The sequence below is a fragment of the Lycorma delicatula genome, chromosome 1 (genome assembly GCF_047948215.1).
Source record: "Lycorma delicatula isolate Av1 chromosome 1, ASM4794821v1, whole genome shotgun sequence".
Lineage (NCBI taxonomy): Eukaryota > Metazoa > Arthropoda > Insecta > Hemiptera > Fulgoridae > Lycorma > Lycorma delicatula.
The window spans coordinates 325,817,898-325,831,934 of record NC_134455.1 but is presented as its reverse complement, the minus strand read 5'-3'; the positions used below and the strand labels follow the sequence as shown (position 1 = coordinate 325,831,934).

Sequence of the window (14,037 nt, the reverse complement as noted above, 5' to 3'; positions counted from 1 at the left end):
ACTCACATACACCTTTAGAATAACATTCGTTAACTGAATGACCTGTAACTAAACAACTGAAACAACAATTGTGATGTTCCAGAAGTTTTTTCATTCATAAACAGAAAAATTTTTTAATTTCTTACAATGTAAATAATGATCAGAATTACAAACTAGGTGTTTATAATTAAATTTTGAATAACGGCTAAAATTATTTGCCTTATATTGCTTGTTAGCATTTATATTAAACGTTTAGTGTAGGCGTTTGTTTATATTAAACGTTTGTCGGCATTATCATCGCTCGGCATTTTATTAATAAAAGGGTAAAATAACTCCAAAATAATATAGTTTATAAGGTGTAAAAGTAATATTAATCATATAATAACAATTTATTAAAACAAGTCAAGAAGGCAAAATAAAACTCAAAACTAATACCACAGACGAAGTCGTTAAAATATAAAAGTTAATATAATCGAATAAAGAAACTATATAAAACTTACCTAATTCCGATGGGTTGTGCAAAAGGTTCCCTCCCCAGATAGTAAAATTAAATATATAATATAGAACCAAAAAAAAATAAAATTGAGAGTAAAGGTTAAAGATTATTAAAAAAACTCTTCTAGCATAAAAATATATATGATAATATTAAATGTTTTGCAGTAACCTGGTACTATGCAAAAAGAGAAACATCCCGTCCAAAATTTCGTTATTATTGTACAAGATACCACGGATGTTTCTAGGTAGATTAAACTGACGACGCATAACTTATGCAGTCCATGAGAATGTGGTGCACAGTCATGCGGCAGTTGCATCGTGTGCATAGGGGTGGGGCTTCTCCTGACATTAGGTATTCGTGTGTGATCCTCGTTGTCCTAACCGTAACCGGCGGGGGACCACTTCCTCACGACAAGATTTTCTGCAAGAGGATCCCCATGGCAACACTGAATCTTCAATCCGTTTATTATCGACGGTAGTCGCCCTGTCACTTGCTCTCAGTGATTGTTTTATATGATTGATAAAATCAAAGGTAGTAACTCGGGTGGTGAAAGGAGGTTGAATACACGCTTCTTTGGCAGCATAATCTGCTCTTTCGTTCCTAGAATCCCTATGTGGCTAGGGATCCAGCAAAAACTTACCTCTGTGTTGTGATTACCTAACTCAGCAATCGCATCATAAATGTCAATGACGACAGGATGTTTGGAATAAAAGTTTTCTAACGCCTGGAGAGCACTACACGAGTCACTGCAAATAAGAATGTTTCTATATTTAGGGCTAACGATATTTAGAGCCCTATTTATAGCAAGTAGTTCAGCGGTGAACACACTCGTAATACCGGGTAGGCCAAGCATATTAGTCCTTTCATTGACAACAAAAGCACAACCAACGGTACCGTCTTGTTTTGACCCATCAGTGTTTATCACTGCGTCCGGGTTCGTCTTGGTGAGAATATACTGAAACATTTGCTAGAAAACTGTAGGTGGTGTTGATCGTTCATCGTATGTTGTAAGGTCAAATGTAAAATTTACAAGGCTTATTCTCCACGGAGGATATGAGCACGGACATAATGGAAAGAACGTGGGAGTGTTAACATTTATATACTGCAGCAGACGTCGGGTATGGACACCCACAGGCGCAGTACAGCGTGGACGGTCCTCATACTTCCTTAAATTAGGATTCTTAAGAACTGGGTCAAATGCTGGGTGATTTGGCTGTCGTTTGAGATGGGCAAAATAAGATAACAAAAGCTGGTCTCGTCTATCCCAAAGTGATGGCTCGTCACTCTACAAGCAAGCTTGCGATAGGGCTTGATCTAAACGCACCTGTGGCAAGCCGAAGAAAAGCATGATGTACACTGTCCAGCATTTTAAGCACGGTTTGACGAGCTGAAGTGTAGGCGACACAACCATAATCTAAACGGGAACAAACAAGGGAATAGTAAAAACGTAACATACATGACCGATCAGCTCCCCAACTGGTGTTACTAAGGACCCGCATCTTATCTAAAACTTTGGAACATTTTGTCCTCAATTCCTTTATATGTTTGACCCAAGTAAGACGGCTATCAAAAAGCAAACCTAGAAGCTTGACGTAAGAAGATACAGCAATAAGCTCTCTGTTCAGAAAACCCGCAGAACAGAAGAGTTCCGTAGCCGAGAAAAAACTACACATTTCGTTTTGTTGGGTGAAAATGTGAAACCAGTAGTTCTTGACCAAGCCTCAAGGCGAAATATAGTGTTCTGTATCAGTTGCTCTGCAGTGGGTGTTGAGCTGTTCGCAATGTAAATAACAAAATCGTCAACGAATAGAGAACATGAGACCTGTACACAATTGGTAATTCTGTTTATGGCCACAGAAAATAGGGTGGCACTTAATATACTACCTTGAGGTACTCCATTTTCCGAGACGACACTGTCTGAAAGTGAATCGTCTACACGAGCACGAAACGTTCGGCGATTTAAGAATCCCCGGATAAAAGCAAGCATATTGCCACTGATTCCCCATCTCCTAAGAGTGTTAAGAATGCCACGTTGCCAGGCTGTGTAGTACACCTTTTTTATATTGAAGAAGATAGCAACAGGTGTTGGTGGTTCAGGAAGGCATTTTGTATGGCTGTCACCACTGACACTAAATGGTCAATGGAAGATCTTCCTTGTTGGAAACCACACTGTTCCGAAGAAAGAAAGCCATGTTTCTCCAAGCACCATGCAAGCCTGCGGAATTGCTGTCCCTTGGAATTGTCTTGAGATGTCTTGATGGTTTGACTTGTTTGCATTAATATTTTCAAGCATCTGTCTTCTAAATTCAAGGAATTCTATGAAAACTTTGAAAGTGGGAAACCTTTGAGTTGAAAGTTTCTCCTTCCATAATCTGGAGGTATTGCAATCTAACTTTGATGTCAACAACTGAACAACAAAAAAAATTCATATTTATTGATTGAATTATGCATTGCTTCAAGAGCACTGACATATAAAGATACTTTGATAATAAATTTGGATAAATTATCTAAAAATTCTCCCTTTATGGAACTTGGTTTTAAAATACAATCTGCATTATGAGATGCAATTAAATATCTATGGTCAAAATGCCTTTTTGGTACTTACGTATTAACACCACCGCAGCTACAGCTTTATTTAAAAACAAAGGAGTCAATCGGATTTCGGTGGAAAATGGGCCGATATAGAGTTTAACATAGATTCAAAACAGTCTCTTTTTTAATTTTAATAAATGGTTATTTATATTTATTTATTTTATAAATATATTTTAACCAAACTTAACCTACGCTCGCTAACCTTGACTAATTAACAGGAGGGCTTTGATTATTTAAATAATAAATAATTGCAATAATTACTGAATTTATTAAATAAATACTCAAAATATTACGGTGTTAATTAGTCAAGGTTAGCGAGCGAAGCGAACGTAGGTTAAGTTTGGTTAAATTACATTTATAAAATAAATAAATATAAATAACCATTTATTAGAATTAATAAAGAGATTGTTCATTTTCCACCGAAATCCGATTGACTACTTTGTTTTTAAATAAAGCTGTAGCTGCAGTGGCGTTAATACGTAAGTACCGCCTTTTTAATAGATCAAGTATAATTGTATAATTTTCATTCGTAATTGGTAAATTTTTAATAATAGCTAACGTTTTGTCCTTCAAGGTGGTATTTAAATGAGAAGTTTTTGTAAATTACTTAAATCATTTCTACTATGTATTAAATCACCTAGTGTTATCAGTCAAGAACATTAACTCTGAAAAATGGTAAATTAATCGGTTGTAGTTGTGTTTGCTTAGTTGCTGTAACTACATTAATTTCTTGATCAATTGTTGTTTGCTTAATATTATTTATTAAACATTGTAATTTACATTCAAAACTGCATAAATCATCTGCAACCTGTACACGATCTGAATAAATATCCTCATCATCTTCTGTTTCAAGTTGCGTTTGAATGGAATCATATTTGCCTTACAATTCTTGAAGGTTTCTTAATTTAATTTGCAAAAAATGAATATTAATTTGAGAGACATATTTTTCAATAAATGTACCAATTCTTGTTATAGAGGATTTAATTGATCCTCTCTAATTAACTGTTCTCTGTTCATTATGAATTAACAGTCTTAATTAATAATGATAAATATTAATAAAAATTAAATAAAAAGTAATTAAATGAAATTATTTGATAGTAATTTTTTTAGTAAGATATAAGTTGTAGGCTGTATTTCATTTAACAAATGGCAACCTTAATAACTTCTTTTTGATGAACCATAGATTGATATGTTGAATGATTAGTAAAACAAATAATGTGGATTGTCTTTAACTGAAGAATGCCACAATAAATCAAATCTTCACATTTCCATGGCACAGAGGACCAATAAAAAAATTTTTTAATAACTTTGCCTAAATGTACCTTCCAGTACATGAATTGATTGTTAATATATCTTTAACTGAAGTGAATTAATTAACAATATTATTATAAACCTTACATATAAGTAAGAAGAGTTAAGAGTTACATAGTTTTTTTAACATTAATAAGGAGGACATGAAACTGAATACTGGAACCTATTTTATTCATGTTTTCAGGTAAAAAACCATAAGAAATCACTAATTCTGCCTCTTAATTAACATCCTAAATATTTCAGTACGACCTCACTTCATTGTGGTTGACGAAATCAGAACAAAATCTTTCACTAGCTATAATTCACCAACTAACCATTCTAGGACATGTATTTATATGTACTTATTCCATTATTTTCAGGAGAATAGGTTATGAAAGTCAGGAGAATTTCGTAATACACACATATGTGTTGTATATAAGAATATATATATATTCTTTCCAATTTACATAAGTTTTTTATGTAACTTTGCTATATAAAGTATATAGGTTCATCATCAGTCATAAAAATACATCACATAATGCATTATCATCATTGCAAGTAAAAACTGATAGTTATCATGATCCCTTTAAATAAATATTGGTTACTTTCAAAAAATGTTCATGTTCAAAATTTACCTTCATTGCTTAAGTTCTGTGATAGATTGAAGCATCTCTGCTTTCACATAGAAGAATCTGGGTTTGAATTCCACTCATGCTTAGAATTATGTTACAGACTACAAAATTAACTTATATCATAGAAGAAGTATTAGAGCAAAGGCCTGTTGTTACCAATGAAAGAGAAAATAATAATGTTTATAAACATAGCATTTTTCTAAATATTTAAGTTTATGATTATTTATAGCTTTTCTAACTTCCTTTCTGCATATTCTATGATCACAGGACTGAAAAACTCTGTTCAAGGGAGTTCAGAAGTTTTATCAATGTATATTTGTTTACAATCATTATAATTGATTCTGCAAATGACAACTCCATTGAATTTGTCATATAATGTAAATTTCTTATGATTTAAATATTCTCTTTAATTAACTCAAAAGATTTATTGTAGTTTTCAATATAGTAGAAATTAAACATTTTATTTCTACTTCTATTAATATAACTTACCTATACAACTATAGTTATAACTTAATAATAAATATACTTCTTAAGTTTACTTTGTTTTCTTTTTTCAAAATGAATGAAGTTTTTTATTCTTTATTCATATTTTCAACAAAAATGTTTTTATAAATTAGTTTATTTTTGCCTATTTCTGTTATGTATATTTGTATCCTGTACGTATTATATAAAATACCACAATCTGCAGAAAACCCATCACCCTTGATCAAACAAAATAAAAATACAATTAGAGGTTTGTACAACATAAGAACACATAAAAATATAAGAAAGATTTTTTTTTAATTTACTTTTAAGTTCATTATTTACAGACATGGTAAATAAACTTAAGTATTATGAGACATAAATACACATTTATGAATGAAGGTAAATTTTGAACAGAATGAATTATTTATATTGTCATATCATATTAATAAAATCATGTGTGTTTGTGTGTGTGTGTGTACACAAACACAAAAAACACATACTAACTTGGTCTCCTTTGAACCTGAGAATTTCTTGTGATAATAGAAATAAATTCTTCAAATGATCTGTAGGTATCTCTGGGTCCAATTCATGCCAAGCAACCTTTTCATAGTATTCTTCTTTCTCCTGCTCGGTTAAATTTTCTGGAGTTACTGCTAGAACTTTATTCCAGTCTAATAATACCATGACTGTAAGTTACAGTCGGATTCTCTATCAACTATCCAAAATTTTAATCTTTAACATTAAAGGTAACCTTTCTTTCAAAAATAAAGACATTTATGTTTTAAAAACGATTTACTATTTAACATTACAAGTATTTTACGCACAGTTACGCATACGAGATCACAGACTACTCACCAGTTCACCAGCATACCTCGCGGCATTGCTATGGCAACACCTGTCAACAAAAATAACAATGCCAATTTGATATATTTCACTCCATTACTTATGCATTAATATTGAGATCATCCAAGTTTCAAATGAAAAAATAAAACTGATTAGTAGTTTTAAATACCACATTACCCAAAGGTTTCTGTATACGATGATATTCCATTCGTAAATTCATAGGTGAATGCAAAAGTTTACTCATTCATCTTCCCGAAATTTATATTATACACATTTTACGTATACCAATTTTATTTATTTATGTAATAAAAAAAATTAAATATTATAAATTTTATAATGTTTAATCTCTACGGCAAACTCATTAAAATAACTAATATATCTTAATCAAATGACACATTTTGCATTGGAATTTTTAAGTTCTATTATATGTGTATAAGAACGAAATAATTATTGAAACGCATTTACTTTATTTATTTAATTATGAGGTATACTAGTTATCTTTATCAGTAATGTAAATGTTTAATTTTAAATATCAACAAACTTATTGTAACAACTTGATAACAATAAATCTTTCTTAAAATTAGTTAATTAATGTCTTCTCTTAATGACTACCGAAATCATTCATTTTTTTTGGTGAATTAATTCCAACATCACTCATTAGCTGCCAACATCTGTCAACAGTGGCGCATATGGTTGATACTTCGTGGCACGTTGGCAGCGAATATTAGGGAACTTGTCACATGTAGTTGTAGGTTAGTTGAAGTGTGTTTATGCTGGTGTTAAGGTTGAGGTTATGTGAGTTTTAGCTATGTCGCAAGAAAAAGATGTTGAATTATTTATTTCTTTAGGATTGAATGAACAAAAAGCAAAAGAGACTTTAAAAAATGATATTGTGACAAAAAATTTGAAATTGGCCATCGATGAAGCTCTGAAAACAGGTGCTGCACTGGAAGAATTCGGGGTGCTTCTTTATCACGCGGCGACAAAAATTAAGAATCAGGTAATTCACCATTTACCATTACTTATTAAATATATCATCGACAAGAAACTTGACAATATTCAACGTATTGATGCAGCATTGGAATATATTTTGGCTAACGCAAAAGGTAGTGTGAATATTGATGAATTTGAAGACGCTTGTGGAGTAGGCATCGTTGTGGCTCCAGAACAGATTGAACAAGCTGTAGAAACACTTATATTAAAATATAAAGATGAAATAATTGAAAAAAGGTATAAATTCAATTCTGGTAACTTGATGCAAGCTGTTCGTAAAGAATTAAAGTGGGCTGATGGTAAGGTTGTTAAGAGTGAAGTTGATCTTCAAATAGTTACTTTACTTGGTCCTAAAACTGAAGCAGATATGGCTCCTGCCCCCAAAAAATCAGCAAAACAATCTAAAGTAGGTAAAGAAGAGAAACTTGCTGTAAAAAAAAATGAAAGTAAAGGCAAGCTTGCGGAAAGTTCTGAACAGAATGGTTTGGACAGTTCCAGTGCAGTAACTATTGCTGAAATGATAAATAAAGTAAGCTTTCATGCACCTGGAGAAAATTTTAAAACCAATGGTTACATTGTTACTGAACATACTGCAAAGCTAATTGAAGAACATCTTAAAATTACTGGAGGGAAAGTTAGAACAAGATTTCCTCCAGAACCAAATGGAATCTTGCATATAGGTCATGCTAAAGCTATTAATATTAATTTTGGTTATGCTGCTGCAAAGGGTGGTATATGTTTTCTTCGTTATGATGATACTAATCCAGAAAAAGAAGAAGAAAAGTTTTTTATTGGAATTCGTGATATGGTTGAGTGGTTAGGTTACACTCCATATAAGGTAACACACTCTTCAGATTATTTTGATCAACTTTATGAATGGGCAATTGTTTTGATTAATAAGGGGTTAATGTATGTTTGTCATCAAAAACAAGAAGAAATGAAGGGTTTCAATCCACCTCCATCACCATGGCGAGATCGTCCTGTAAAAGAAAGTCTGTTACTTTTCCAGGATATGAAAAACGGTAAGATAGATGAAGGAGAAGCAACTTTAAGAATGAAAATTACTCTTGAGGAAGGAAAGCAAGATCCAGTTGCATACCGTATAAAGTTCCTTCCCCATCATCGTACTGGGGACAAATGGTGTATATATCCCACTTATGATTATACTCACTGCCTTTGCGATTCTATTGAACAAATTACTCATTCTTTATGTACCAAAGAGTTTCAGTCAAGGCGCTCGTCATATTATTGGCTGTGCAATGCACTTGATATCTATTGTCCAGTACAATGGGAATATGGACGACTAAACATGAATTACACAGTAGTATCAAAAAGAAAGATTGGAAAATTGATTGCAGAAGGAATCGTTAAAGATTGGGATGATCCTCGTTTATTTACTCTTACAGCTTTGAGAAGACGTGGTGTTCCTGCAGATGCTATAAATAGATTTTGTGCCCAAATGGGTGTTACAGGAGCACAGTCTGTGGTTGATCCTATGGCATTAGATGCTTGTGTTAGAGATGTGTTAAATGACTCTGCTCCAAGAATAATGGTTGTTTTGAAACCTTTAAAAGTTACAATTTTAGAAGGAAACTATCCTTCTTTGGTGACAGTACCAGATTTCCCTACTGATCTCAGTAAAGGTTCACATACCGTACAATTCGATTGTGTGTTTTACATTGATGATAATGATTTTTCTGAAAATACTGTTAAAGGTTACAGAAGACTGACATTGAACCAGTCTGTTGGTTTAAAATATGCAGGACTTGTTGTAAATGTAGTAACAGTAGTTAAAAATTCATCCGGTGCAATTGAGGAACTTAAAGTTAAGGTTGAAGAAGTTTCTGAAAATAATAAACCAAAGGCTTTCATTCATTGGGTCGCAAAACCTATTTCATTAGAAGTTCGTTTATATGAAAGATTGTTCAATCATAAAAATCCAGAAGATCCAAATGAAGTACCTGATGGTTTCCTTTCTGATGTTAACAGAGATTCTTTAAGCATTTTAAATGCTTTTGGTGATGTATCAATTCTGAAAGTAAAACCATTTGACAAATTTCAGTTTGAACGAATTGGATTTTTTTCTGTAGATCCTGATTCATCTGATAAAATCATTTTCAATCGTGTTGTTACATTAAAAGAAGATTCTGGTAAAGTTTTATAAAATATATTTATGAAAGGCTGATTAATCATAACAAAATAGAAGGAAATTTTTGTGTTTGTTGAGAATCGTAAAAATAACATATTATTTGAGAGAACTTTTAAGTTTTCCCCAAGAAATATTTTGTATGCCTTTAAAAGTAAACTATATAATGCTGTAATTATTACCAATCATAGATCATCCTAAAAAAGTATTATATACTTTGAATGCTTTAAGTCTATTGTAATTTTTTCTATAACTGATAATCTGTTTTAATTCGTTCATTTCTACAATATAGTTTTATTAAAGTCTGAAACTTTTGTTTGTTGTTTTTAGTTATTTTTAATTTTTGTGTGACAAATCTGATTATTTTAAACTTCTGTAAGTTATGTTTTGCCCAGGCAAGATGTAATTAAAAAATTGCTGAACTTATAATTCAAGTTGTTCTGTCAACTGATTTACTAACTGTTGTGTCAATTGCTTTTCTTTGCACGACAGGTAAATTCAACATGTGTTTAATAGTTGTTTGTATTTCACTTAATAGTTGTTTTATTTCAGTTAAAAGTACGTGCTGTTTGTAAAATAAAAATTTATAAATGTAGTCAGAATGATGAACTGAATAAGATTTATTTAAATTGTTGATAAATTTGGTTTATCACTAAAAATTAATAGTTTAAAATAATAGTTAAAATAAATAAAATGTTGATTATAAATGTATTTTGCAACATTTGAGAAAGTTTTTATTTGTGTTTCATTTTTGTTATATTGTTTTCTATAAAATTTACCAGCATATATTAAGATTTAAATTAAATTTTTCGGATATGAATTTTGTATAGTATTTTTTTATTTATTTTTATCCATTACTTTACTTGTTATTTCACTTATACTTCATTATATTTACTCATTTTGGATACATATACTTAAAGGAGCTTATCCTTCTTATTAAAGGACTGATAGGTATTTGAAGTAACAATGTCAGAAAAGATGAGTAAAATAGAAAATTGACTGAAAATAATTAACAATTGGAAACCTGTGATAATTAGGAAAATATTCTCATAAATCTTCACTTTTTAATTATTGTTAGCAGTGTTTTTCATTTTTTATGAGGAAATGCAGATTGTGAGAAAAATTACTTACGTTTATGCATATGTCTAAAGTACCTTATTATTTTTTAAATCATTTTGTACTTCAGTACGAAACTATTTAACATTGATGCAGCAGTTTTTTTTTATTAACGTACACTATACAATAATAACATTAGTTAACAAAAAAAATTTTTCTCTTGTATGTGGAATCGTACATGGTGATTTTAACCAATTATGGGTGCTGAATTCAAAACTTATCAGAATTTGTGTAACACTTCACCATTTTAGATACATACGATTCATTTACCAACAAATGCATAATCATTGAAATCAATATTTAAAAAAAAAGTATTATTTATATGTATTAATTTAAAATTTGGTTAAATCAACTAAATTTTTCCGGAAAAAGTCTAGTAGGTGGGTGTGTAGGAAATTAATTTTTAGTGACATCCTAAGTGTTTGTAGTTTTCTAACAGCTTATTAACCAAAAAAAACTTTGTTTTTATCTTTTCTGTAGTCTAAAAAACCACAATTGAAGGACTTCCACGCAGGTAGTTCACATTTGCTAAGTTTGTCATTAAAAGTTGAGTCCTTAAGTAGTTTCTGCTTTGCGGATCGATAAATATACCCTTCTTTAGCTTACCAACACTGAATTTAGAAAAACTTATTTTTAAATGATTAAATCGTGGTCTATCTTTGCCTAGTGCCTTTACAAAATTCTTCATGAGTCTGAGTTTTACATGAGTGGTGGCAGTATGATTTTACCACACTCAGTGCTTTACATTTTTTGCACCAGCCACATTCTGCTGTAATGGCCAGTTCTTTAACTGTGCAATGACATTTTGCATCACGACTATCCCAAAGGCAAAGAAAACAACAACATTTCATAAATCTACCTTGTAAACAAAAAAGTAATGCAACAGATTTCAGATCACTTCAAACTTGCCAGATATACTGTTTGTATTTTATTGATTCCATATTTCATACATTTCTTTTATGATGACTGTAGAGCTAATGAAATGGATGGCTGTTTGTTATGCTAACTTTAGAAGTCAAAAAGACACACCATTCTTCAGGAATATACTGAATTCCAAGCTCTTTCATAAGGTCATCGACATCAGTACAAGTGCACAATGAATTTTTCATAATAAAATAAGTTGAAAGAGTTTTATTTCATGTTCTAAACATAGTAACTTGTTTTTTCCACCAAAAGATTCTGAAAAACTCAGAAGTTCACCTTACTACTTTGATAACTTTAAATTGCAAACTAAATCGTAAGTTCATGTTGTTGAAATAAATGAGGAGCTTTCTTATCGGATGAAATTCTTCAAAATCCTCTACATCTTCTGCTTCATTTTTAGATTGTTTTTCTTACAGCGTCAGATTAGATGATGGTACAGAGGTACAGGTAACTCCTCTCCATGTGATACTGGCTTTATAGCTGAGGATACCTGCATATTTTATGAACTTTCTATATTTGAATGAAAATCCAAATATATTTGTCACACAAAAATAGCGATTGATGAAGTTAACATCAAACCATCAGTGTAGCAAATCTTGTCATTTCCCCTTCAACTATTCAACTAGACTTACTAAGCACAATATGCAAATAACATGAGGTGCCCAGATTTTATCTTGATCCCAGTGCACAATCAAAATAAAATTTATATATTGTTTTTATCAGTTTAGAAATAGTCTTTTTTTGAGATTTAGGCTTAAATTTACCTCAGATATAACAAAAATTGTGTGGGTGATTTGAACATCCACAAACTTTTGCAGAAGCCATGTTGTAGCTAATAAAAATGAAAAAAATTACTTTTATATTATAAAGAATTGATGAAAATGTGACAGAACACAAATAACTCTGTAAAACACACAGTATAGACGATTGAAGCTAGACTGAATAAGATTTTAAGTTCTGTAGTAGACAACAATTGTTTGTATGTATCTACTTCTCATGATATAGTGTAAATATTTGTTTATTTTTATTAAGCATGTATGCATATTGTAAAAGTAGAATTACAGAAAATATTCTTAATTATAACCAGTACGTTGATCAACTATGGATATGATTAACTCGCATATGATACTTGTGTATAACTCATATACAAATGATTAAGATGCAATGCTCTGTGGTTAACGCTAGTACTGTTTTAGATTGTGACAATAAAAAAAAGTCAACATATATTATTTTTATTCAATTATAATGTTAACTAAAAAAATATATGATTTTTTGTTAATATTTCAAAGTTTATATTCATAAAAAAACAAAAATGAAAAATAGTAACTTTCTTTCAAAAACTTAATATTAGATAATTATACAGTGTAATGTGATGTGAAAAATGTATAGACACTAAATATTTCATATTAAATTACATGTTTTAAATACAATCTGTTATAGGTAGTTACTACTACTGCAATTATAGATTTCCATTTTTATGTAAAATAATATGAGATAAAGTTATCAGCACCCTTAAGCAATTCTTGAGTATGTACAACAAATTATACTGATATATTTATGCCATATGAGCTTGAGGCTAAGTATGATTAGATAATTCTTGTCTTTTCCAGAGTATCAACCATGTATTTTATTGAACGTTACAAAATTGAACAGTGCCGAACAAGTCCCCAGGGTCCTGCATTGGACTTGAGATTTGTAAAAAATACCGTACAATACAAGATTCCAGGTATCTGAACTTGTTTTTGCTTGCAAGATCTGAAATTGTTATAAGCATATGTGTTAAATGCACATCCTGAAAATACATGACATTTGTCATGGACCTGTGTACCTCGTATTGTATTTATTGAGTGTTACAAGTTATAGACTATTGCCTATGGTTTTCTTTACGTTGTGAATTTTTGCTTAAAAGTAGCTTTTTTTTTCATTGGTATGTATGCTAATTGAATTTCTATCACTTGTCAGTTGGAATCTTGTATTACAGAATATTACTGTTTTACACATAGAAAGTGATAACTATTGCAATTAATATAAAGTTTTTTACATTAAAAAAAAAATTGTATTGTTTATACAGTTTCTTTTCTTGATCATTTTCTCTGTTCACTTATATTAATGCTCTAATATTTATTTTCTGTAAACTGTTGATTATTGTTTTTTTGATAATTTGTACTTGTAACCAACTAATTATATTATGTATTACTTGTATTTCAATCGCATATGATTGCGCTCTTTCAAATTCATGTAGCTGTCTAATTTGTGTTCAGCTTTTAGTTACCAATATTTGTCAGAAAATTCTGCACTTGGTTAATGTCTGAACTGGAACATGAAATAATTTCTAAATCAATTGTCCGACTCATACAGTTAACAGTACTGTTTTATTTTTATGAATACTACTTATTGTTTAATAAAGTTACTTATTCTAACAAATTTGCTCCTAGTAAAAAAATATATCCATCTGATTACAAAATGCTCATATTTATAATAATCTGAAATTTGTTTCTTATAAAACTTGAAATTTGTAAATTAAACATGTATATTTTTATCAATAAATTATATTTTGTTTA

General features: G+C 30.5%; 2 protein-coding genes across 2 annotated transcripts in view; one reads left to right on the top strand and one right to left on the bottom strand.

Annotated features, from left to right (window-relative positions):
* Nucleotides 1-6,299, bottom strand: part of Cep290 (Centrosomal protein 290kDa) — a 220,744-nt gene extending 214,445 nt beyond the window's left edge. The window contains exon 1 of the mRNA XM_075382073.1: nucleotides 5,959-6,299. Within this exon, the coding sequence (XP_075238188.1) occupies nucleotides 5,959-6,138 (180 nt within the window). The 5' untranslated portion in view covers nucleotides 6,139-6,299. The remainder of the gene's footprint in view (nucleotides 1-5,958) is intronic.
* Nucleotides 6,300-6,966: 667 nt separating this feature from the next.
* Nucleotides 6,967-14,037, top strand: GlnRS (Glutaminyl-tRNA synthetase). The gene has a single exon (XM_075382069.1). The coding sequence runs from the start codon at nucleotides 7,106-7,108 to the stop codon at nucleotides 9,452-9,454; it is 2,349 nt and encodes a 782-aa protein (XP_075238184.1). The 5' UTR covers nucleotides 6,967-7,105; the 3' UTR covers nucleotides 9,455-14,037.